This window comes from Pleurodeles waltl, chromosome 1_1 (genome assembly GCF_031143425.1).
Source record: "Pleurodeles waltl isolate 20211129_DDA chromosome 1_1, aPleWal1.hap1.20221129, whole genome shotgun sequence".
In the NCBI taxonomy this organism is placed as follows: Eukaryota; Metazoa; Chordata; class Amphibia; order Caudata; family Salamandridae; genus Pleurodeles; species Pleurodeles waltl.
The window spans coordinates 36,444,737-36,469,462 of record NC_090436.1 but is presented as its reverse complement, the minus strand read 5'-3'; the positions used below and the strand labels follow the sequence as shown (position 1 = coordinate 36,469,462).

The 24,726-nt window shown below is 52.7% G+C and overlaps 1 protein-coding gene across 5 annotated transcripts in view; it reads left to right on the top strand.

The window, feature by feature from the left end:
• Positions 1-1,844: 1,844 nt before the first annotated feature.
• DCTN1 (dynactin subunit 1) overlaps positions 1,845-24,726 on the top strand; it is a 394,031-nt gene continuing 371,149 nt past the window's right edge. For 4 of the 5 annotated variants that reach the window (XM_069207920.1, XM_069207653.1, XM_069207629.1 and 1 more), the window contains exon 1: positions 1,845-2,036. In XM_069207920.1, the coding sequence (XP_069064021.1) occupies positions 2,004-2,036 (33 nt within the window). In that variant the 5' untranslated portion in view covers positions 1,845-2,003. The remainder of the gene's footprint in view (positions 2,037-24,726) is intronic. The other variant, XM_069207841.1, reaches the window with a different exon arrangement.

The following is a 24,726-nucleotide window of genomic DNA, read 5'->3' as shown; positions in this document are numbered from 1 at the left end:
ATGTACTACTTACCCCTGGGGTCACTACACCCCCTATATGACCACTTCCTGTGGGAAATGGGCATACCCCTGTCCCAGAGTTCCTAAATCTGTCAATACCAAGATGGCAGATTTCTAAAAGTTGTGTCCACATCAGGCAGCTCACCTTAGGGGTGGGACTGACTTGAGGAGTGGACACGCCTCCCTGAATACTACATTTCCTATCTGTCCAGCTGACAAATGGGCCCTGGGGTAGGAGATCAGCAACTCTCCTTTGAGTGAAGCCTAATCTGCATACCCAGGGCGGTGGGCCTCGTTGAAGCCCTCTGATGCGGAATGCAGATTTACAGGTCATCCTGGAGGTAGGGTGTGTAAACACCTCTCCCTGAGCAGGCTTTGTGATTGACCACCTGAGAGCACAGGCTCTCACCCTTGGAGGTCAAACTTGTGTCTGGTGGTGGCAGGCTGGCTAAAACTAGTCAGTTCCCACATGGGTAGTTGGTGGAATGCCCCAGCCCTCGAGGTCTCTGACATGCATTCACTTTGGTGGAATGCCCCCGACACATATGTGTGTATCGGTTCATATATGTGTTCACAGCTGTGCATGCATCTATGCGTCTATACATTGCACATGTGCATAAATGTATATGTATACATTTATACATACACACGTATATGTTTATTAAGGTCCTATAATGCAATTGAGGCCTTCGGCGACAATAAGCCATTAAACTGACAGCCTCATGGCTTGCAGCTTCCCCAGACCCCAGATTGCTTTGTTGGGCCATTAAACACAGGCTGGAACAGTTACCATGGCATTTTATTAATTTCAAACAGGCTTTTTCTAAATAAAAAAAAAACGAATTAAACAATGGGTATCTCAGACATGCATTCACTTTGGTGGAATACCCCCAGGCCCTGTGCCTCTTGCAGGCATGCACTTTGGTGCAATGCCCACTGCCCCCAAGCCTCTGACATACATACATGCACTATGATGGAATGCCCCAGCCCCTGTGCCTCTGACATGCATGCCCTTTAGTGGGATGCCCACAGGCCCATGCTTCTGACATGCATACCCTTTGGTGGAATGTCCCCAGCCCCCGTGCCTCTGCCGTGCATGCACTTTGGTGCAATGGCCACAACGCCCATGCCTCTGACATGCCTGCCCTTTGATAGAATGTCCGCAGTCCCCATGTCTATGAAATGTCTGCCCGTTAGTGAAATGCCCACAGTCTCCAGGCCTCTGATATGAATGCTCTTTGGTGCAATGCCTTCAGCCCCTCTGCCTCTGACATTCCTGTCCTTTGATGGAATGTCCACAACCCCCATACCTCTGACATGCCTGTCCGTTGTTGGAATGCCCTCACCTCCATACCTCTGACATGCCTGTCCTTTGGTTTAATGCCCTCAGCCCCCATACCTCTGACATGCCTGTCCTTTGGTTTAATGCCCTCAGCCCCCATACCTCTGACATGCCTGTCCTTTGGTTTAATGCCCTCAGCCCCCATGCCTCTGACATGCCTGTCCTTTGGTGGAATGCCCTCAGCCCCCATGCCTCTGACATGCCTGTCCTTTGGTGGAATGCCCTCAGCCCCCATACCTCTGACATGCCTTTCCTTTGGTGGAATGCCCTCAGCCCCCATTCCTCTGACATGCATACACTTTGGTGGAATGTCCCCGGCCCCTGTGCCTCTGACATGACTGCACTGTGGTGGAATGCCCACAGCTCCCATGCCTCTGACATGCATGCCCCTTGCTGGAATGCCCCGTCCCTCAGATGGAGGCGGGCGGCGCTAGGACCCCGCGGCTCCCCCTCCCTGCCGTAGGTCTGGGCTCCTCAGCAGCACTAGCGCAGCGCTGTCCCCAGCAGTCGGGGAGCCTCCAGCGGGGAGAGGCGGACGGAGCAGCGGGGGCACCAGGGACGGCCGCTCGCACCCGCAGCCAGGGCCTGCCGGGGTGTCAGGGCATGAGCCGGGAGCAGCCGCACAGAGGGAGCCGCTGACAGACCCCCGGGGGCCGGCAGGATGGCTCAGACCAAGAGGCACATCTACACCCGGGTGAGTGGGCACAGGGGGGCTGCACCTATAGAATCCGTCGGCACGCATGTCTGGGTAACATATGTATTACAAATACACCCATGTACATGTATAGGTTTATCTATGTGTTCACAGCCGTGCATATAGTTATGGGGCTATACATTGCACATACACATACATGTATATGTATACATGTATACGTACACACGCATACGTTTATTAAGGTCCTATAATGTAACCGAGGCCTTCGGCGACAGTAAACCATGAAGCCACAGCCCCGTGGCTCGCGGCCCCCAGACCCCGGGTTGCTTTGTTGGGCCATTAAACACAGATTACCGCTATGTATTTCCATGCACCACCTTTCCAGGCCGGAGCAGTTACCATGGCATTTTATAATTTCAAACAGGGTTTTATTTTTCATTGAACACCGGATTGTGTTGTTCGTAAACTGCAGTGAAAAGAAAAATATATGTAAATGTCGTCCTTAGGGTGTTGTCTTTGTGAATACATTATTTGGGGTGTTAATAAGCACATTGGCTGTAGAAGCGAGGGGGCTTGCAGCTGTGTCTGCGGGGTGCACCTGAGAGCGGATCCTGATTGGAATGGAATGTTCAGGTGTTTTTTGACTTTCATGACGAGGAAGCTGATCAAACAATGGGCACTGATGGCGTGAGGCGGCCTCTGCCGCTGTCACGATCGTCTGGTGAGAGGCCACCTACCTGGTCACAAGGAAATCAAAGTCAGAAACTAATGCTGTAGTTTTGCCATTGGATGGAACCTGTAATTCACGTGAATAATGTAATATATGCGAACTGTGGAACATAATTAACAGGCATGACATCATCTTTGTGAAATAAGCATTTTAAAACGCTGCTCCATGTGCAATACAGAAAACAAACGCACCACCCTCTCGTGACTGCATACATGTACGTTTGCGTATTTGTGTGTATCCTTTAAAGAGGTGTATTCTTTGGTATGTTTAAATATCTGCACGTGTGTTGTTGAAATGCACAAAAAGGCCCGCAGCTTGAAGCTGGCACACGGGTCCACAGCGCCCAGATGGTGCTTGGAACACATTTCCCAGAACCAGGTGGGCAGTGGTTGTTTTGCTGTTTTTCTGACTCAGCTTGTTCTTCTGAGCACACCCCCGTGTGCTGGTCCTCTGAATGACAGATCTCCAGTGCCTACCGGAAGTGACGCGGCCGCCTCCCACCCCCCAACACCCTGCATGTTCCTTTTGTTTCCTTGATCTCTGCACTTCTCACCTCGTGGCTACTAAACCTCTGCTGGGCCCAGTGATGGACGGAGGTGTGTGCTAGGCTCTTTTTTACTCCTGTAAATCACAGCTCAGTGGCTTTGGTGTCGTTCATTCTTTGTTGGTGGTTGAGATCTAGCGATGGTCGTTGGTTTTGCTTGGTCTTTTTCATGAAGGGATAGCATTTCTTGCCTTCATTCCACTGGTCAGATGTACCGTACTCCAAAGGGGACTCCCAGAAATCCCTGATGCTGCAGATGTGTTCAGTGTAAACTGTTTCTCACAGGTCAACTGAAGGTTTCACTGGTACAGCCATTTGTCGCAACATCTTAAGGTGGCCAGGCCGAAGAGCTCTGTGGTATATAGTGACATAGCGGCAAAGCCTGTTTCCGGCATCTTTAGAAGAGACGGCAAACACAGTGAGGTATATATTCAAATAAGGGCCAGGTTGGCCTCCCGCATCTTTAGGTACGATGGCCAACACGTCAATGTCTACAGTCACTTACATTCAAGTCCAGGATCCAGCATATGTAGGAATGATGACCAACACAATGAGGTATATAGACACCCAAAGCCAAGACCAGCCACCCTTTTCTTTAGGTGGGATGACCAACACCTCAATGTCTACAGTCACTTACATTCAAGTCCAGCATCCCGCATCTTTAGGAGAGACGGCCAAAACAATGAGGTATATAGACACCCAAAGCCCAGGCTGACCTCCATTATCTTTAGGTCAGATGACCAACACGTCAATATCTGTGGTCACTTTTATTCAAGTCCGGGAACCAGCATCTTTAGGAGAGACGACCAACACAATGAGGTATATAGACATCCAAAGCCCAGGCCAGCCACCCTTATCTTAGGTGAGATGACCAACACCCCAATGTCTACTACAGACACTTACAATCAAGTCCGGGATCCAGCATCTGTAGGAGAGGCGGCCAACACACATCAACCTGGCGCAATTTCAGCAGACAAGGCCAAAGCCTCGGTGAAAGCTCTGGACTGTGTCCAGTGTCCTCACATATGGAAGGGTTTAGAGTGACCTAAAGCTCAAACTTACAGTCACTATCTTTTTGAGATAAGACTAGCACACAATGGGGCGTAGGGTCACCCAAGGGTTTGAACTGCACCCACCCTCCTCAAGAGGGATGGACACTAAACATTGGTGCACTCACTCATAAAGCCCAGGCCCACACCTACTTCTCTCAGAAGAGGAAGTGAATATACACCAATATATGTGATCAGCTAAATCTAGGCCGCATTTCAGCATTTTCAGCTTTTTCAGAAGAGATGGTCAACTCACCACCATACGTAGTCACTCAGATCTCAAGCTTGTATCAGTTATCTTAAGGAGGAAAAGCCTAGATGCACATGGGTATATAATCTCCCAGAGCCTAGCTCTGACTCTACATCACACTCAGGGCCTCATTACGACCTTGGTGGAGGAGATTACTCTGTCCCAAATGTGACGGATATCCCTCCCGCTTTATTATAAGTTCCATTATATTCTGTGGAACTTGTAAAACGGTAGACGGGGTATCTGTCACTTTTGGGATGGAGTAAACCTTTCCGCCAAGGTCGTAATCAGGCCCTCAGTGCTTTAACGTTACTCAGGGTCCAGGCCTAACTCCTGAGGTCTCAGGCCATCACACAGGGGTATAATGTCATCCAAGGCCCATGTCTAACTCCTGAAGTCTCAGGCCATCAAACCCATGGGGTATATTGTCATCCAAGGCCCAGGTCTAACTCCTGAGGTATCAGACCATCACACAGGGGTATAATGTCATCCAAGGCCCATGTCTAACTCCTGAAGTCTCAGGCCATCACACAGGGGTATAATGTCATCCAAGGCCCAGGTCTAACTCCTGAAGTCTCAGGCCATCAAACCCAGGGGTACAATGTGATCCAAGGCCCAGGTCTAACTCCTGAGGTCTTAGGCCATCACACTCAGGGCTTTAAAGTTAGCCGAGGCTCAGGTCTAACTTCTGAGATATGAGCCTATTGCACTCAGGGGTATATTGTCTCCCAGAGCATAGGTCTAACCCCTCATTACAATCAAGGCTATATAGGCAGCCCAGGCCGGACTTTTCAGGTGGCCGGCCAACACACCGAGTGGTGAATAGTCACCTAAATCCTGGTCTGACTCTGAATGGGTGACAGGCCATCACACCCAAGGGTTTATTGTCATCCAAGGCCCAGGGCTAACTCCTGAGGTCACAGGCCATCACTTTCTCGGGTATGCAATCACCCAAAGCCCCAGGCCTTACTTCAGCATCTATTTCCAGGCCCAAGCCCTGTCCCTTTAGATGTAAAACAACGCACATCTGGATATAACCCAAGGTGACAAGAGCAACACGCACAGGATTATATTATAACCAATGCAGGCCACATATAACATGGCTCACTATTCACCCAAGGCCCAAGTCAGACTTCTGCACCTCCAGGAGTTGCATCCAGGTGTTTATAAAGAGGCACAATTGAGCTGTGGCTGAGGGCAGTACGAGTTTCTCTCATTGCCTGTCAGGGGTAAAAAAAAAATCAGAATACGTGGCCATCTGATCCCTGGCCTCTATGTAGAGCTCACAGACCACTGGTCAAGTGTGCCAGTTGCAACTCTATATAATTGTGTGGTAGGGTACCACTCTCGTGAATTTTAGTAAATATGTTTAAGCCACGCCCTTAATCAAATAGGTCTCGCCCCTTTCAAAGACTGTCCACTTTTTTCTTCCCACTTAAACCCCTGCATGTAATGACATAAAGTCTAGGTCTATGGCCATCATCTTCAGGTGGTGTGTCTAGAAACACCTGGGTATATAGTCCAAGCATGTTAACAGCATCCTCAGATGAAAGGTCAAAGCATATCCAATTCATTAGTTGCTCAGGACCCAGAGTTTTCAGTACCTCCATAGTAGGCCAACATGAAAGACATACAGTAAAGCCCAGCCCTCTGTCTAGCTTCTTTAGGAGAAAAAGCCAAGACACACTACTTAATGTAGTCCCTCAATGTCTAGGCCCCACTCCAGACCGTCCCAAGGCCCAGCCCCCACTCTAGACTTCCCAAGCCCAAGCCCCACTCCAGACTTCCCAAGGACAGACTCCAGACTTCCCAAGGCACAGGCCCCACTCCAGACTTTCCAAGAACCAGGTCCCACTCTAGGCTTCCCAAGGTCTAGGTCCCGCTCCGGACTTCCTTGAGACCAACTCCAGACTTCCCAAGGCCCAAGCCCCACTCCAAACTTCCCAAGGCCCAGCCCCACTCCATATATCCCAAGGCCCAAGGCCCAAGCCCCACTCCAGACTTTACAGGGCCCAGGCCCCACACCAGTCTTCCCAAGGCCCAGGCCCCACTTCAAACTTCCCAATGCCCAGGCCTCGCTCCAGACTTCCCAAGGCCCAGGCCTCACTCTAGACTTCCCATAGCCCAGGCCCTGCTCCAGTATTGCCATGGCCCAGGCCCCGCTCCAGACTTCCCAAAGCCCAGGCCCTGCTCCAGTCTTCCCAAGGTTCAGACCCCGCTCCGGAGTTCCCAAAGCCCAGGCCCTGCTCCAGACTTCCCAAGGTCGACGCCCCACTCCAGACTTCCCAATGCCAAGGCCCCACTCCAAACCTTCTTAATGCACAGCCCCACTACAGAATTCCCAGTGCCCAGGCCCCACTCCAGACTTCCCAAGGCCCAGGCCTCACTGAAACTTGCCAATGTCCAGGCCCCACTCCAGCCTTCCCAAAGCCTAGGCCCCACTCCAGAATTCCCAAGGCCCAGGTCCCACTCAAGGCTTCCGAAGGCCCAGGCCCAGCTCCAGACTTCATAGGGATCAATTCCAGACTTCCCAAGGCCCAGGCCCCACACCAGACTTCCCAAGGCCCAGGCCCCACTCCAGACTTCCCAAGGCCCAGCTCCACTCTAAACTTCCCAAGGCCCAGGTCCCGCTCCACACTTCCAAAGGCCAAGGCCCCACTATAGGCTTCTCAGTGCACAGCCCCCAATCCTGGCTTCCCAAGGCCCAGGCCCACTCCAGACCTTCCTAATGTCCATGCCCTACTCCAGACTTCCTTAGATGCTGGCCCAATTCCAGACTTTCCTAAGGGCCAGACCCCAATCAAGACTTCCTGGCCCCACTCCAGACTTCCCAAGGCGCAGGCCCCACTCCAGACTTCTCCAAGGCCCAGGCCCCACACCAGACTTCCTGAGGCCCAGGCCCCACTCCAGACTTCCCAAGGTTCAGACCCCCCTCCAGAGTTCCTAAAGGCCAGACCCTGCTCCAGACTTTACAGGCCCCAAGCCCCACACCAGAATTCCCAAGAGCCTGGTCCTGCTCCAGACTTCCTAGGCCCAGGCCTCACTACAGGCATCCCAAGGCCCAGGCCCCACTTCAGACTTCCCAAGGCCCATGCCCCACTCCAGACTTTCCAAGACCCTGGCCCCATTCCAGATCTTCCCAAGGGTCAGGTCCCACTCAAGATTCCCCAAGGCCCGACTCCAGACTTTCCATGGTCCAGGTCCTGCTCCAGACTTCCTGAGGCCCATGCCTCTCGGACTTCCCAAAGCACAAGCCCTGCTCCAAATCAAATCAGGGTTTGTGAAACGCAACTACTTACCCATAAGGATCTGAAGACACTAGGGGGGGTTAGTCCTCTGAGCTTCAGTTGAACAGTCAGGCTTTAAGATCCTTCCTGAATTGAGTCAGCAATGGTGACTGCCTCAGGTGTAGGGTGTTCCAGCTCTTTGTCGTGAGGTAGGCGAAGGATCTTCCGCCCGCCAAGGACTTCCGTATGCGGGGTACGGTGGCTAGTGCTTGTTGAGCGGAGCCAAGAGGTCTGGTAGGGGAGTAGGAGGTGATGCGACGGTTGAGATATGTGGGTCCTAGGTCATAGATGGCCTTGTAAGCGTGAACGAGGAGCGTGAAGTTAATTCTTTTGTCGATGGGAAGCCAGGGAAGTTTCTTAGGTGGTTGGAGATATGTTTCTCAGCGGGGAATGTCCAGGATGATCATACGTAGAAGTCAGAGTGTGTGAAAGCAGGAGGATGCGACTGAAGTGACTTGGTGGGTCATGGTGAGTGATTAGTCCAGGATGAAACTGAGGTTGTGTGCATGGTTTGTTGGGGTGGGGAGGTCGAGGGTCGATGGCCACCAGGAGTCATCCCAGGCGGATGTGGATGCTCCCAGGATGAGGATCTTGGTCTTGTCGGGAGTTGAGCTTGAGGCAGCTTTCCTTCATCCAGAGGCCAAGGCTTCCATTCCATTGTGGAAATTCTTCTTGGCAGTAGTGGGGTTTTCAGTCAGTGAGATGATCAGCTGGGTATCGTTGGCATAGGAGATGATGTTCAGCCCGTAGTCCCTTACGATGGATGCGAGTGGGGCCATGTAGATGTTGGAGTGTGGGGCTCGATGTGGAACTCCGCAGCTGATCTCAAATAGGTTCTGACAGGTAAGCCGGGAGTCTGACTCTGTGTTCTGCCAGACAAGAAAGAGCGTATCCATTGTAGGGTCTTTCCACAGATGCCGGCTGTGTGGAGCCTGGAGCAGAGGGTGAGGTGTGAGACTGTGTCGAAGGCAGCCAATAGGTCCAGTAGGATGAGGGCTGCTGTATGGCTGCGGTCGAGATGTGAGCAAATGTCATCTGTGACGGCGAGGAAGGCAGTCTCCGTGCTGTGATTGCTCCTGAAGCCTGATTGGGAGGTGTCCAGGATGCTGTTTTCCTTGATGTGCTTGCTGAGCTGAGCATCGATGGCCTTTTCAATGACTTTGGCTTTGAACGGCAGCAGAGAGATGGGGCGGTAATTCTTGATGTCCTGGGGGTCGGCCGTGGGTTTCTTCAAGACCGGGCGGATCTTGGCGTGCTTTAAGTTCTCTGGGAAGGTGGTTGTCTCTATGGAGCACTTAGGGTGTGTGTCATATCTCGGGCGCGATGGATGTGTTGGCCTTGTTGAAAATGTGGTCAGGACAGGGGTCCGTAGATGCTCCAGAGTGGATGCTGCTCATGATAGTGCGGGTGGTCCAGCAGTGCAGGGTCTGTGTTGGTTCGATGGGTTGGATCTGGGCGGTTGTTGGAGGGCTCGAAAGGGTCTTGGGATCCAAAACTGTTGTATATGTCCTTGATTTTCCGGTGCAAGAAGTTGGCTAGCCTGATGCAGAGGTCTTGAGATGGAGAGATGTTTGCTGTTTCTGATTAGGGATTGGCAAACTCTTTGACCACAGTGATGAGCTCTTGGGGTTGTGAGCAGTGGCTCTGATACGGTCCTGCAGGGTGGCTTTCCTGGTGACTAATGAGGTGGTGGTGGGATTTGGCTCCAGACTTCCCAAGGTGCAGGCCCCACTCCAGACTTCCCAAGGCCCTGCTCTAGTCTTCCAAAGGCCCAGGCCCTGCTCCAGACTTGCCAAGGCCCAGGTCTCGCTCCAGAATTCCAAAAGCTCAGGCCCCCCTTAAGATTTCCCAAGGTCCAGGTCCCACTCCAGACTTTTGCAAGGTCCAGGCCGAACTCCAGACTTCCTAAGGCCCTGGCTCCACTCCGGACTTCCCAAGGTTCAGACCCTGCTCCAGAGTTCCCAAAGTCCAGGCCCCGCTCCATACTTCCCAATGCCAAGGCCCGACTCCAGACTTTCACTAGCCCCAGGCCCCACTTCAGACGTTCACAAGGGTCAGGCTCCACTCAAGACTTTCTCAAGTCCCAGGCCCTACTCCAGACCTTCCCAAAGCCCAGGCCTCACTCCAGACTATCACAAGGCTCAGGCCCCACTCCAGACTACCCAAGGCCCAGGACTCGTTCCGGACTTCCCAAGGCCCAGGCCCAACTGCTGACTTTCTCAAGGCCTAGGCCCCAACCCGAGTTTTCCCACGGCCCAGGCCTCAATCCAGACTTCCCAATGCTCAGGCCCGCTCTAAACTTCCCAGGGTCCCGGCCCCGCTCCAGACTTCCCAAGTCAAAGCCCCCCCCCCCCCCAAGACTTCCCAAGTCAAAGGCCCCGCCCCAGACTTCCTGAGGTCCAATACTCAGGTCTTAGCGCTTATGTGGCACACAAATGCAGTAATTAGTCACACAAGCCCCAGACCAGGTTACCTAGGCGACAGGTCAACACACCTCAAGGTGTACAGTCACACAACGTCTAGGCCTGGCTCGTTTGTGGCAACCCCGTCTCTCCGAGGCGTATAGTTACACAAGGCCGGGGCGGGCCCCATCATCCACTCCCTGACACGGACAGCGCACTAGAGTGTCACATAAAGCCCAGGCCTGGCCTGACACCTCAGGTGACAAGGTTAGCAGAGAGGTGTATTTACTCACACAAGGCACTGGCCTGACTCCTCAAATTTCACCACGCAGGGGAATATAATCATGCAAGGACCGGGCCCGGCCCCTGCATTATCAGGCGGCAGGACTCCAAAATAGTCGCCCAGTGTCCACGCAGGACTCCATTCATGTCCGGGGGTCAAGGTTAACACACACAGGGTTTAGGCAGCCACACAAGGCCCAGCCCTGTGCCTAGCAGGGGGTATACAGTCAGATAAAGCCCAAGCCAGACTCAGGTGAGAGGCCAGCTCACTTCTTGGTTCACACTCTCACAAGGCCGAGGCCTGGCGCCTGAGGTGAGAGGCCAGCTCACTTCTTGGGGTACCCTCACACAAGGCCCAGGGCTGACTCCTCAGGTGAGAGGCCAGCTCACTTCTTGGGGTACACTCACACAAGGCTGAGGCCTGGCGCCTGAGGTGAGAGGCCAACTCACTTCTTGGGGTACACTCACACAAGGCCGAGGCCTGGCGCCTGAGGTGAGAGGCCAGCTCACTTCTTGGGGTACACTCTCACAAGGCCCAGGGCTGACTCCTCAGGTGAGAGGCCATCTCACTTCTTGGGGTACAGTCACACCAGGCTGAGGCCTGGCGCCTGAGGTGGGAGGCCAACTCACTTCTTGGGGTACACTCACAAGGCCGAGGCCTGGCGCCTGAGGTGAGAGGCCAGCTCACTTCTTGGGGTACACTCACACAAGGCTGAGGCCTGGCGCCTGAGGTTAGAGGTCAGCTTACTCCTTAGTGTACAGCCACACAAGGCTGAGGCCTGGCACCTGAGGTGAGAGGCCAGCTCACTTCTTAGGGTACACTCACACAAGGCCGAGGCCTGGCGCCTGAGGTGAGAGGCCAACTCACTTCTTGGGGTACACTCACACAAGGCTGAGGCCTGGCGCCTGAGGTGAGAGGCCAGCTCACTCCTTGGTGTACACTCACTCAAGGCTGAGGCCTGGCGCCTGAGGTGAGAGGTCAGCTCACTCCTTGGTGTACACTCACCAAAGCCCAGGCGTCTCCACAAAGCCCTATATAATCACCTCTCTCGCCTGGCTGGGCACGACGCCTGAATCACCTTGCCACGGTCACCCCTCCTTTCAGCTTGCGTCTTGGGTTCCGCCTCCCTGGCAAGGGTGGCACAGGGCCAGGCATTAATGTTTGAAATGCGAGAATTAAGAGATCACAGCTTCAGAGCCAGAATCACGAGTGTGCGCCGAGAGCCAGCCATAAACACTGGCATCTGCGGTGTAAACGGTGTGTGGGGGAGGGGCGTTGGCATTCTTAAACAGACCCCTTGGCGCTATACTGAAATGAGGCTGGGCTGAGACTGGACCCGCCGGGTGCTGCCCGAATGTATGGTATTCCTTGGGTTTCGTGGTAGCGTGCTACCCGACGTAAAGCGCCTCGACGCCTCGTCGTGGGTGGTGATTGCTAAATGAAAGTGATCGCAGTGCCCGATGTGGAAGAGAATTGGATTCTGTACTTTAGATTTCTTCCCTGGATAACAGTTCTGTACATGTTTACGCTGCGCCTTGCAAACCCAGTCATCTCGCGGTGCATAAAAACGGAGTGATATTATAACAAATCTCCCTGGCACTCCTTGCGGTGGTCCAAGAGGGCGGACCTGCTGGAACACCTGTGTGAAAGGCTCGCTTTACTGGGTGCAATATGGTGCACATCCCTCATTACATTTTCGCAGGTCAAACCTGCTGGAATTTAAAGAGTAGAAAAGAACCAGGACATGCAGTTTGGCGCAGTGAACCCCATCATCAGGGCGGTGCCTAGGACAGGTGTAAACATTGCCCCTGGTGTTATTGCGCGCGAGAAGTATCCTATCTGCCCTTGGGGCGTCCACCCTCGGCCCTGGGGCAGTTTCTGGGGCCCTTCTGGCTCCTGCGCACACCGACCTTTGCAGAGGGAATCCCAGTAACGAGTTATTTGATGATATCACACCCCCACAGTTTTTCCCTGATAGATTACTGTAGATCGAACCAGCTAAACTTTATTTGAGGAAATGTCCCAGAAAAATAAGCAAAACTTTCACTTTGGTGCCTTAAGTACGCATTCTGCGTCACGTGCTTCATTGGGACGCAACAAACTCGAAATAAGAATCATTTCCGCACTTTCTAATGCTGTTTATCAGGTGTGGTAAAGATCCCACCCAAGTCCGCACAACGTGGGGGCCTAGGAGGCACCTGCAGGCGTCACTGCTGCATGCTGCAAGGGTTCCTGCGCCAAGCTAGGCAGCACACAGTGCGCAGCGCTAGGACAGAGCTGAAGCGCGCGCTATCATAGTGAATATGGAACATTTCTGTACTTTCCCTTTCGAGCAAGGCAGTGCAATGCAACACGCCGCCCTGCTGCGTTGTGTAAAGTATTAGTAAATCTGCCCCAGGGTATTTGCCGCTGCCTCGGGGTGGGGTAAATAGCAGGTTCACAATATGCCCCAGTGTCGGACCACCCAGAATGGGGGGTTACACTCAATTTGCGCGTGAGTTTGTTATCGGTGCTCCCGTGGTGGAAATTTCCCGATCGAAGTACAGTTGTTTCGTTATCCCGACAGAAAGTCTATTTTATATAATCGTGATATGTTGCACACCTGCCTTGTTTTTCTTGGAGATGTGCGTTACGTGTGATGTGTGTGAAGGCAGAAATACCCACTGTGCGCCCCAGTTGCGGTTTAATTTGTGCATCCATTGTGGGTGCCCATAGTTTTGTGAGGAAGTCCACCGGCAGCGCATTTGGGGGTTCGGGCGGGTAATACGAAGGCTGCGTAGTCTTGAGTCCATCCAATGCCTCTCTCATCCACCACCAGACGCCCCCTGCCCCTCCATCCACTCTTGCAGGTTCTTTTTCACCCTCGCTCTCTCCCTTTTTAACTGTTTTTACACCTTTCTCTTCCTTTGCCTTTTCCGTTTTGGTATTTTTTTTTATCTCATGTGCTCTGGTTCAAAGGCTGTTGAGGAAAAACAAGTGAAAAATGAGTGCAGGTGGGCCCCACCTTCAACCACCGGCTCAAATTAAGCCCTGCTCCCGGTGCATTAGAGTGGGGTGTTGTTCCATGCTGCAAGCTGTGATGGGCGTAACTAGAATGTGAGTGACACTTGACCAGACAAATAGATGAAAAGATCTAACAACATTCTGTGTGTGTATATGTAGTCATGTTGTGACGACTGTCTCGGCCGGACAAGGGACACTGGTGCTGACTGGTCTGAATAAACCTGGAGGCCACGTGGGGTCTGTGAGTGATCTCCTGGCAGGGGGCTGCAGGCGGGGTGGGCCAGGCACCATCAGTGCAACAAATGCTGCAACGTCACCAGCCCCGACCCACACACTGCAAATACACTCAATGCAACCTGAGTCTAGAAGGAATTCAGATGAAACCGGACATTACTCTGCAGCGAGGTCACGGGTCTCCCGGGCCCCTTGGTTACTGGGGTGTTGGGGTGAATGAACTGCAGGGAGTTTGCATCCGGTGACCTCTTTTGTCACGTTTGTTGCAGACCTGCACTGTGGACAGCAGAGCTATCTCCCATCGAGGCCTAAGACGTTCTCACTGGACAGCTACTTGACCCTTAACCTTAAGTGCAAGTTGCACGCGCCAGTGATGTAAAACCTGTACGCACTTACATCACCTGGCCGTGTGCATGTTAAAATGGGCACTGCCCCCCAGCACGATCAGAAGCGACTCCTGCGTCCGCCTTCTTCCTTGGAATCGGGGTACGGAGACGCCCACGGGGCTGGGCATCCAGTCGTTGCCTTGGGAGTGGTGCCAAACTGATGTCTGTTGCCATGGTGACGTGTGGAGATGGCCCGGGTACCACAGCGCACAGTGATAACGAAAGAACAAGAAAAGCAGTGAGTAAAGGGGTGCTGCCGGGAGGGGACGTGAGGAAACCCAGGGGTCATCGCCATGGCAACAAGACATGCCGGCGGGGGCCTGTGCCGAGACAGGTTTTGGTGGGGGCACTCACCCCCCTCCCCCCCCACCCATCAATAGTTCCCCATGCTGGGAGTCATGTCCTCACCATGACTGACACAAAGAGGTTTAATCTGACTGAGAGGAGGGGAGATGTTAAATGGATTTATACAAGATCAAACACAGCGACAGCAGGTAGCCGCAACTCCCACCCATGTCGCTTTTAATCCCATTTTTCCTTTTACAAAACAGCAATCGAGATTATAAACTAATGATTTATTTTCAATAACGCTTCACACCACACTTTTCTAAGCGCTGTAAATACACTTCTTCAGATGAAAGCTACTCCATTTACCGACTTCAGAAGGATGGAATGCTGAGTTGGTGTAGCCGGAATTTCAAACTCGGATGATCATGGGCATGCACAGAGTGATGGATGACCTGCGGAGAGCGATGGGCGGACACCTTGCGAATGACGGGTCAGCATGCTGGGAGTGGTGGGTGGACAGACTGAGGGTTATGGGTGGGTTTGTAGAGATTGACGCCTGTCCATGCTCAGAGTGATGGGTGGACACGCTGAGAGTGATCGGTGGACATGCTGAGGATGCTGGGTGGACACTGAGAGCGATGGGTGGACCCGCTCAGAGTGATGGGTGGACACACTGAGAGTGATCGGTGGACATGCTGAGGATGGTGGGTGGACAAACTGAGAGAAATGGATGGACACACGGAGGGTGACGGGTGGACACGCTGAGAGTGATGGAAGGACAGGCCGAGAATGATTGGTGGGCATAGTGAGAGAGATGGGTGGACACACTGAGGCTGCTGGCTGTACACAGAGTGATGGGTGGACACAGAGTGATGGGTGGACACACTGAGGATGCTGGGTGGACACTGAGAGCGATGGGTGGACCCGCTGAAAGTGATGGGGGAACACGCTGAGGGTGCTAGGTGTAACTCACGGAGGGTGATAGGTGGACACTGAGATTGATGGGTGGACACACTGAGGGTGTTGGGTGGACACAGAGTGATGGGAGGACACAGAGTGATGGGAGGACACAGAGTGATGGGTGGACACACTGAGAGTGATGGATGGACACACTGAGTGTGCTGGGTGGACACTGAGAGCGATGGGTGGACCCGCTGAGAGTGATGGGGGGACACGCTGAGGGTGCTGGGTGGAACTCACGGAGGGTGATAGGTGGACACTGAGATTGATGGGTGAACACACTGAGGGTGTTGGGTGGACACAGAGTGATGGGAGCACACAGAGTGATGGGTGGACACACTGAGAGTGATGGATGGACACACTGAGTGTGCTGGGTGGACACTGAGAGCGATGGGTGGACACAGAGTGATGAGTGGACACACTGAGAGTAAAAGCTGCTTTCTGGAATTCGCACAATGTGTAAATGAGACCAGGGGGCACCATTCCTAAAATCAGTACCCAAAGTGGGACTGTAAACTGCAAAACTGTAAACTTCGCACTTGTATAGCGCACTACTCACCCGTTAGGGTCTCAAGGCACTGTACATATACCGCTGTGGGACCCCTCCTGGCTTTTCCCTGTGAGGCACCCACTCCTGGACAGCCCCAGGGTGAAGCCAGGCATCCAAGCGCTGTGAGGGCTGTTGTGGAGATTAAGCAAGCGCTTGCCCAGAGTTACGGAGTGGGACCCATTAATTAGATTAGGCACCGAGGTGAGAATTAGGTGGTCCAAGGGAATTGAGCCCAAGACCTGCCGAGGCAAGAACTGAACCCTGGTCCCAGGCCAGATCTCTGCATCAGGGTCTGCCGCTCTAACCATTGTGCCACACTTCTCCACTGGTATTGGCAAATATTTATCCCCTGGGGCTGAGCCTGGAAAGGGCGGGAGGGCAGAAAAGACCTCGGCTGTACCAGCAGCTGTGAGTCTCAACGAACGCCTCAACCTCTGGGACAATTGTTCTTCAGCTAATTTTCATTTCAGGTTCATATGGAGGCCGCTTGTAGCTCCGGGGGACGGTTGTTTAACACTAGAGCCGCCAGAGGCAGACATTCAGAGATAAACTGACGGCACAGCTGAGGCTGTGAGAAATGACTGGGCCATTGCTAAAAAATTAATGAATGAACTGTGTGTCAGATTTAATAAATAGTAGCTCATGGCAGTAACTAAGGGCTTTCAGCGGGAGGAGAGAGCAGTATCCGCTGGCTGCCTAGCACCAGAAACACACCTTTGCACCAGCGTGAAATGGTGTGTGTGTGATATGTACCATAGGTTTTGTACTTGAAGGACACCCATCCAGTATGTAATACTATGAATGAATGAATAAACGAATGACAGATTTATAAAGTGCACAGTTTACTCTATATAGTGTCCCGGTTCTGAAGTAGCCGTGAGGCCTATCAACTACATTACTCCAAAGCTACGGCAAAAATATGAGTTTATAGTCTCTTTCTAAACAGGGGTTGTGGAACGCGGCCTTCAGGAAGTGGGTAAGCAAATTCTATGGCTTACTCGCCAGGTCTGTAAAGGAGTGACTACCGCACCTGATCCGGCTTTCGATGGAGTGCCAACTTGCCATCAGTCCTAACACCCAGGATCTTGGCTACTGAGGTGGGCCACAGTCGAAAAGCCATGTCTCACTTATGTGCCCAAACAGAAGTTTTCCTCCTTTTCTGTTTCCTCTTCATTGTATTGTAGCTAGCTATATCGTAAAAAGACATGAATGAAAGGTGCAGCATCAATCAATCAATCTGTTGTCACCCGTGCGGGAATCTAGATGCTGGAGGGGTCCAGGGTCTCCTGCGGAGCTCCGGTAGAGTATGGAAGGTCCTGAGGTGCAGGGGGAGGCCGTTCCTGGTTTTGGCTGCAGGGTAGGAGAAGCAGCGTCCGCCTGCTCTGTTACGTTGTATGCGGGGTGAGGCAGAGCAGGGGTGTCTAGAGGCTTTGTGGAATCTCAGGCGGTGGTTGATGCCGGCGGGTCCAGAGTAGTGCAGTACCTTGAACGTGTGGGTGAGGAGCTTGAACTGACACCTTTTCTGAACTAGGAGCCAGCGGAATCATTTGAGGTGGGGGGTGATGTGGGTGCAACGAGGGAGCATATGTCTGTTATGGCTGGATTGAACGCATCATCCCGCTGGGTTGGATATCATCTTTTTAGGAGATGGTAAAGACTCCATAGGATTTAATGAGTTTAGATAGGGGTGCCATACAGATGTTAAACAATCTAGGGCTGGGCTAAGGCACTCTGAACTGTAACTGCTTGCTGGATGCAACCAAATATCACGCTTTCTCCTTCCCAAGTACGGTTTTAACTTAACTTTAAAACGTTTTTACCATGGGATATGTGTTGTAAGTGCAGCACGCATGCAATGTGAGAAAAGTTAGGAGAACAACTGACTTTTCTCCTTGTGAGTGCCAGTTTCAAGGAGGCAGTGTTTTTGCCACAAAGCCTTATCTACCAGTTTTATCAGACAGGGATTTTCAACAGAAAGAATAGGTGGTAGTGAGATAACACTCACGTACACCATGGGACACCCCATTGACTCAAAATAGCACAAAGCAGTGCAAAGCGCTGTTTGTGTTACTTTTAGGGCTACTTTCCAAAAGTAAGTACTTTATCAAGACTTTGCACTGGTTTGCATTACTTTGCACTTTAGCAAAGTTCTTGATAAGTCTGCCCGTCTGTGTTCAATGTAGTGTCCTAAGTAGCCAAAGGTATGCCCAGACGTGGGTCCCTTGCTTACTGCATCAGAGGATCAAAGCTATACCTCACTGACGAGGCCTCAGTATATCAGAGGAGCCGAGCTGTACCTCACTGACGAGGCCTCAGTATATCAGAGGAGCCGAGAGCTGTACCTGACTGATGAGGCCTCAGTATATCAGAGGAGCCGAGCTGTACCTGACTGATGAGGCCTCAGTATATCAGAGGAGCCGAGCTGTACCTGACTGATTAGGCCTCAGTATATCAGAGGAGCCGAGCTGTACCTGACTGATGAGGCCTCAGTATATCAGAGGAGCCGAGAGCTGTACCTGACTGATGAGGCCTCAGTATATCAGAGGAGCCGAGCTGTACCCGACTGATGAGGCCTCAGTATATCAGAGGAGCCGAGAGCTGTACCTGACTGATGAGGCCTCAGTATATCAGAGGAGCCGAGCTGTACCTGACTGATGAGGCCTCAGTATATCAGAGGAGCCGAGAGCTGTACCTGACTGATGAGGCCTCAGTATATCAGAGGAGCCGAGCTGTACCTGACTGATGAGGCCTCAGTATATCAGAGGAGCCGAGCTGTACCCGACTGATGAGGCCTCAGTATATCAGAGGAGCCGAGCTGTACCTGACTTATGAGGCCTCAGTATATCAGAGGAGCCGAGAGCTGTACCTCACTGATGAGGCCTCAGTATATCAGAGGAGCCGAGAGCTGTACCTCACTGATGAGGCCTCAGTATATCAGAGGAGCCGACCTGTACCTCACTGATGAGGCCTCAGTATTCAGAGGAGCCGAGCTGTACCTCACTGATGAAGCTTCAGTATATCAGAGGAGCCGAGCTGTACCTCACTGATGAGACCTCAGTATATCAGAGGAGCCGAGCTGTACCTCACTGACGAGGCCTCAGTATATCAGAGGACCTGAGCTGTACCTCACTGATGAGGCCTCGGTATATCAGAGGAGCCGAGCTGTACCTCACTGATGAGGCCTCAGTATATCAGAGGAGCCGAGCTGTACCTCACTGACGAGGCCTCAGTATATCAGAGGAGCCGAGCTGTACCTGACTGATGAGGCCTCAGTATATCAGAGGAGCCGAGAGCTGTACCTGACTGATGAGGCCTCGGTATATCAGAGGAGCCGAGAGCTGTACCTCACTGACGAGGCCTCAGTATATCAGAGGAGCCGAGCTGTACCTCACTGATTAGGCCTCAGTATATCAGAGGAGCCGAGAGCTGTACCTGACTGATGAGGCCTCAGTATATCAGAGGAGCCGAGAGCTGTACCTGACTGATGAGGCCTCAGTATATCAGAGGAGCCGAGCTGTACCTGACTGATGAGGCCTCAGTATATCAGAGGAGCCGAGAGCTGTACCTGACTGATGAGGCCTCAGTATATCAGAGGAGCCGAGCTGTACCTGACTGATGAGGCCTCAGTATATCAGAGGAGCCGAGAGCTGTACCTCACTGATGAGGCCTCAGTATATCAGAGGAGCCGAGAGCTGTACCTCACTGATGAGGCCTCAGTATATCAGAGGAGCCGAGCTGTACCTCACTGATGAGGCCTCAGTATTCAGAGGAGCCGAGCTGTACCTCACTGATGAAGCTTCAGTATATCAGAGGAGCCGAGCTGTACCTCACTGATGAGACCTCAGTATATCAGAGGAGCCGAGCTGTACCTCACTGACGAGGCCTCAGTATATCAGAGGACCTGAGCTGTACCTCACTGATGAGGCCTCGGTATATCAGAGGAGCCGAGCTGTACCTCACTGATGAGGCCTCAGTATATCAGAGGAGCCGAGCTGTACCTCACTGACGAGGCCTCAGTATATCAGAGGAGCCGAGCTGTACCTGACTGATGAGGCCTCAGTATATCAGAGGAGCCGAGAGCTGTACCTGACTGATGAGGCCTCAGTATATCAGAGGAGCCGAGCTGTACCTGACTGATGAGGCCTCAGTATATCAGAGGAGCCGAGCTGTACCCGACTGATGAGGCCTCAGTATATCAGAGGAGCCGAGCTGTACCTGACTGATGAGGCCTCAGTATATCAGAGGAGCCGAGAGCTGTACCTGACTGATGAGGCCTCAGTATATCAGAGGAGCCGAGCTGTACCTGACTGATGAGGCCTCAGTATATCAGAGGAGCCGAGCTGTACCCGACTGATGAGGCCTCAGTATATCAGAGGAGCCGAGCTGTACCTGACTGATGAGGCCTCAGTATATCAGAGGAGCCGAGAGCTGTACCTCACTGACGAGGCCTCAGTATATCAGAGGAGCCGAGAGCTGTACCTCACTGATGAGGCCTCAGTATATCAGAGGAGCCGAGCTGTACCTCACTGATGAGGCCTCAGTATATCAGAGGAGCTGAGCTGTACCTCACTGATGAAGCTTCAGTATATCAGAGGAGCCGAGCTGTACCTCACTGATGAGACCTCAGTATATCAGAGGAGCCGAGCTGTACCTCACTGACGAGGCCTCAGTATATCAGAGGACCTGAGCTGTATCTTACTGACGAGGCCTCAGTATATCATAGGAGCCGAGCTGTACCTCACTGATGAGGCCTCAGTATATCAGAGGAGCCGAGCTGTACCTCACTGACGAGGCCTCAGTATATCAGAGGACCTGAGCTGTACCTCACTGATGAGGCCTCGGTATATCAGAGGAGCCGAGCTGTACCTCACTGATGAGGCCTCAGTATATCAGAGGAGCCGAGCTGTACCTCACTGATGAGGCCTCAGTATATCAGAGGAGCCGAGCTGTACCTCACTGATGAGGCCTCAGTATATCAGAGGAGCCGAGCTGTACCTGACTGATGAGGCCTCAGTATATCAGAGGAGCCGAGCTGTACCTGACTGATGAGGCCTCAGTATATCAGAGGAGCCGAGCTGTACCTGACTGATTAGGCCTCAGTATATCAGAGGAGCCGAGCTGTACCTGACTGATGAGGCCTCAGTATATCAGAGGAGCCGAGAGCTGTACCTGACTGATGAGGCCTCAGTATATCAGAGGAGCCGAGCTGTACCCGACTGATGAGGCCTCAGTATATCAGAGGAGCCGAGAGCTGTACCTGACTGATGAGGCCTCAGTATATCAGAGGAGCCGAGCTGTACCTGACTGATGAGGCCTCAGTATATCAGAGGAGCCGAGAGCTGTACCTGACTGATGAGGCCTCAGTATATCAGAGGAGCCGAGCTGTACCTGACTGATGAGGCCTCAGTATATCAGAGGAGCCGAGCTGTACCCGACTGATGAGGCCTCAGTATATCAGAGGAGCCGAGCTGTACCTGACTTATGAGGCCTCAGTATATCAGAGGAGCCGAGAGCTGTACCTCACTGATGAGGCCTCAGTATATCAGAGGAGCCGAGAGCTGTACCTCACTGATGAGGCCTCAGTATATCAGAGGAGCCGACCTGTACCTCACTGATGAGGCCTCAGTATTCAGAGGAGCCGAGCTGTACCTCACTGATGAAGCTTCAGTATATCAGAGGAGCCGAGCTGTACCTCACTGATGAGACCTCAGTATATCAGAGGAGCCGAGCTGTACCTCACTGACGAGGCCTCAGTATATCAGAGGACCTGAGCTGTACCTCACTGATGAGGCCTCGGTATATCAGAGGAGCCGAGCTGTACCTCACTGATGAGGCCTCAGTATATCAGAGGAGCCGAGCTGTACCTCACTGACGAGGCCTCAGTATATCAGAGGAGCCGAGCTGTACCTGACTGATGAGGCCTCAGTATATCAGAGGAGCCGAGAGCTGTACCTGACTGATGAGGCCTCGGTATATCAGAGGAGCCGAGAGCTGTACCTCACTGACGAGGCCTCAGTATATCAGAGGAGCCGAGCTGTACCTGACTGATTAGGCCTCAGTATATCAGAGGAGCCGAGAGCTGTACCTGACTGATGAGGCCTCAGTATATCAGAGGAGCCGAGAGCTGTACCTGACTGATGAGGCCTCAGTATATCAGAGGAGCCGAGCTGTACCTGACTGATGAGGCCTCAGTATATCAGAGGAGCCGAGAGCTGTACCTGACTGATGAGGCCTCAGTATATCAGAGGAGCCGAGCTGTACCTGACTGATGAGGCCTCAGTATATCAGAGGAGCCGAGAGCTGTACCTCACTGATGAGGCCTCAGTATATCAGAGGAGCCGAGAGCTGTACCTCACTGATGAGGCCTCAGTATATCAGAGGAGCCGAGCTGTACCTCACTGATGAGGCCTCAGTATTCAGAGGAGCCGAGCTGTACCTCACTGATGAAGCTTCAGTATATCAGAGGAGCCGAGCTGTACCTCACTGATGAGACCTCAGTATATCAGAGGAGCCGAGCTGTACCTCACTGACGAGGCCTCAGTATATCAGAGGACCTGAGCTGTACCTCACTGATGAGGCCTCGGTATATCAGAGGAGCCGAGCTGTACCTCACTGATGAGGCCTCAGTATATCAGAGGAGCCGAGCTGTACCTCACTGACGAGGCCTCAGTATATCAGAGGAGCCGAGCTGTACCTGACTGATGAGGCCTCAGTATATCAGAGGAGCCGAGAGCTGTACCTGACTGATGAGGCCTCAGTATATCAGAGGAGCCGAGCTGTACCTGACTGATGAGGCCTCAGTATATCAGAGGAGCCGAGCTGTACCCGACTGATGAGGCCTCAGTATATCAGAGGAGCCGAGCTGTACCTGACTGATGAGGCCTCAGTATATCAGAGGAGCCGAGAGCTGTACCTGACTGATGAGGCCTCAGTATATCAGAGGAGCCGAGCTGTACCTGACTGATGAGGCCTCAGTATATCAGAGGAGCCGAGCTGTACCCGACTGATGAGGCCTCAGTATATCAGAGGAGCCGAGCTGTACCTGACTGATGAGGCCTCAGTATATCAGAGGAGCCGAGAGCTGTACCTCACTGACGAGGCCTCAGTATATCAGAGGAGCCGAGAGCTGTACCTCACTGATGAGGCCTCAGTATATCAGAGGAGCCGAGCTGTACCTCACTGATGAGGCCTCAGTATATCAGAGGAGCTGAGCTGTACCTCACTGATGAAGCTTCAGTATATCAGAGGAGCCGAGCTGTACCTCACTGATGAGACCTCAGTATATCAGAGGAGCCGAGCTGTACCTCACTGACGAGGCCTCAGTATATCAGAGGACCTGAGCTGTATCTTACTGACGAGGCCTCAGTATATCATAGGAGCCGAGCTGTACCTCACTGATGAGGCCTCAGTATATCAGAGGAGCCGAGCTGTACCTCACTGACGAGGCCTCAGTATATCAGAGGACCTGAGCTGTACCTCACTGATGAGGCCTCGGTATATCAGAGGAGCCGAGCTGTACCTCACTGATGAGGCCTCAGTATATCAGAGGAGCCGAGCTGTACCTCACTGATGAGGCCTCAGTATATCAGAGGAGCCGAGCTGTACCTCACTGATGAGGCCTCAGTATATCAGAGGAGCCGAGCTGTACCTCACTGATGAAGCTTCAGTATATCAGAGGAGCCGAGCTGTACCTCACTGATGAGACCTCAGTATATCAGAGGAGCCGAGCTGTACCTCACTGACGAGGCCTCAGTATATCAGAGGACCTGAGCTGTATCTTACTGATGAGGCCTCAGTATATCAGAGGAGCCGAGAGCTGTACCTGACTGATGAGGCCTCAGTATATCAGAGGAGCCGAGCTGTACCCGACTGATGAGGCCTCAGTATATCAGAGGAGCCGAGAGCTGTACCTGACTGATGAGGCCTCAGTATATCAGAGGAGCCGAGCTGTACCTGACTGATGAGGCCTCAGTATATCAGAGGAGCCGAGAGCTGTACCTGACTGATGAGGCCTCAGTATATCAGAGGAGCCGAGCTGTACCTGACTGATGAGGCCTCAGTATATCAGAGGAGCCGAGCTGTACCCGACTGATGAGGCCTCAGTATATCAGAGGAGCCGAGCTGTACCTGACTTATGAGGCCTCAGTATATCAGAGGAGCCGAGAGCTGTACCTCACTGATGAGGCCTCAGTATATCAGAGGAGCCGAGAGCTGTACCTCACTGATGAGGCCTCAGTATATCAGAGGAGCCGACCTGTACCTCACTGATGAGGCCTCAGTATTCAGAGGAGCCGAGCTGTACCTCACTGATGAAGCTTCAGTATATCAGAGGAGCCGAGCTGTACCTCACTGATGAGACCTCAGTATATCAGAGGAGCCGAGCTGTACCTCACTGACGAGGCCTCAGTATATCAGAGGACCTGAGCTGTACCTCACTGATGAGGCCTCGGTATATCAGAGGAGCCGAGCTGTACCTCACTGATGAGGCCTCAGTATATCAGAGGAGCCGAGCTGTACCTCACTGACGAGGCCTCAGTATATCAGAGGAGCCGAGCTGTACCTGACTGATGAGGCCTCAGTATATCAGAGGAGCCGAGAGCTGTACCTGACTGATGAGGCCTCGGTATATCAGAGGAGCCGAGAGCTGTACCTCACTGACGAGGCCTCAGTATATCAGAGGAGCCGAGCTGTACCTGACTGATTAGGCCTCAGTATATCAGAGGAGCCGAGAGCTGTACCTGACTGATGAGGCCTCAGTATATC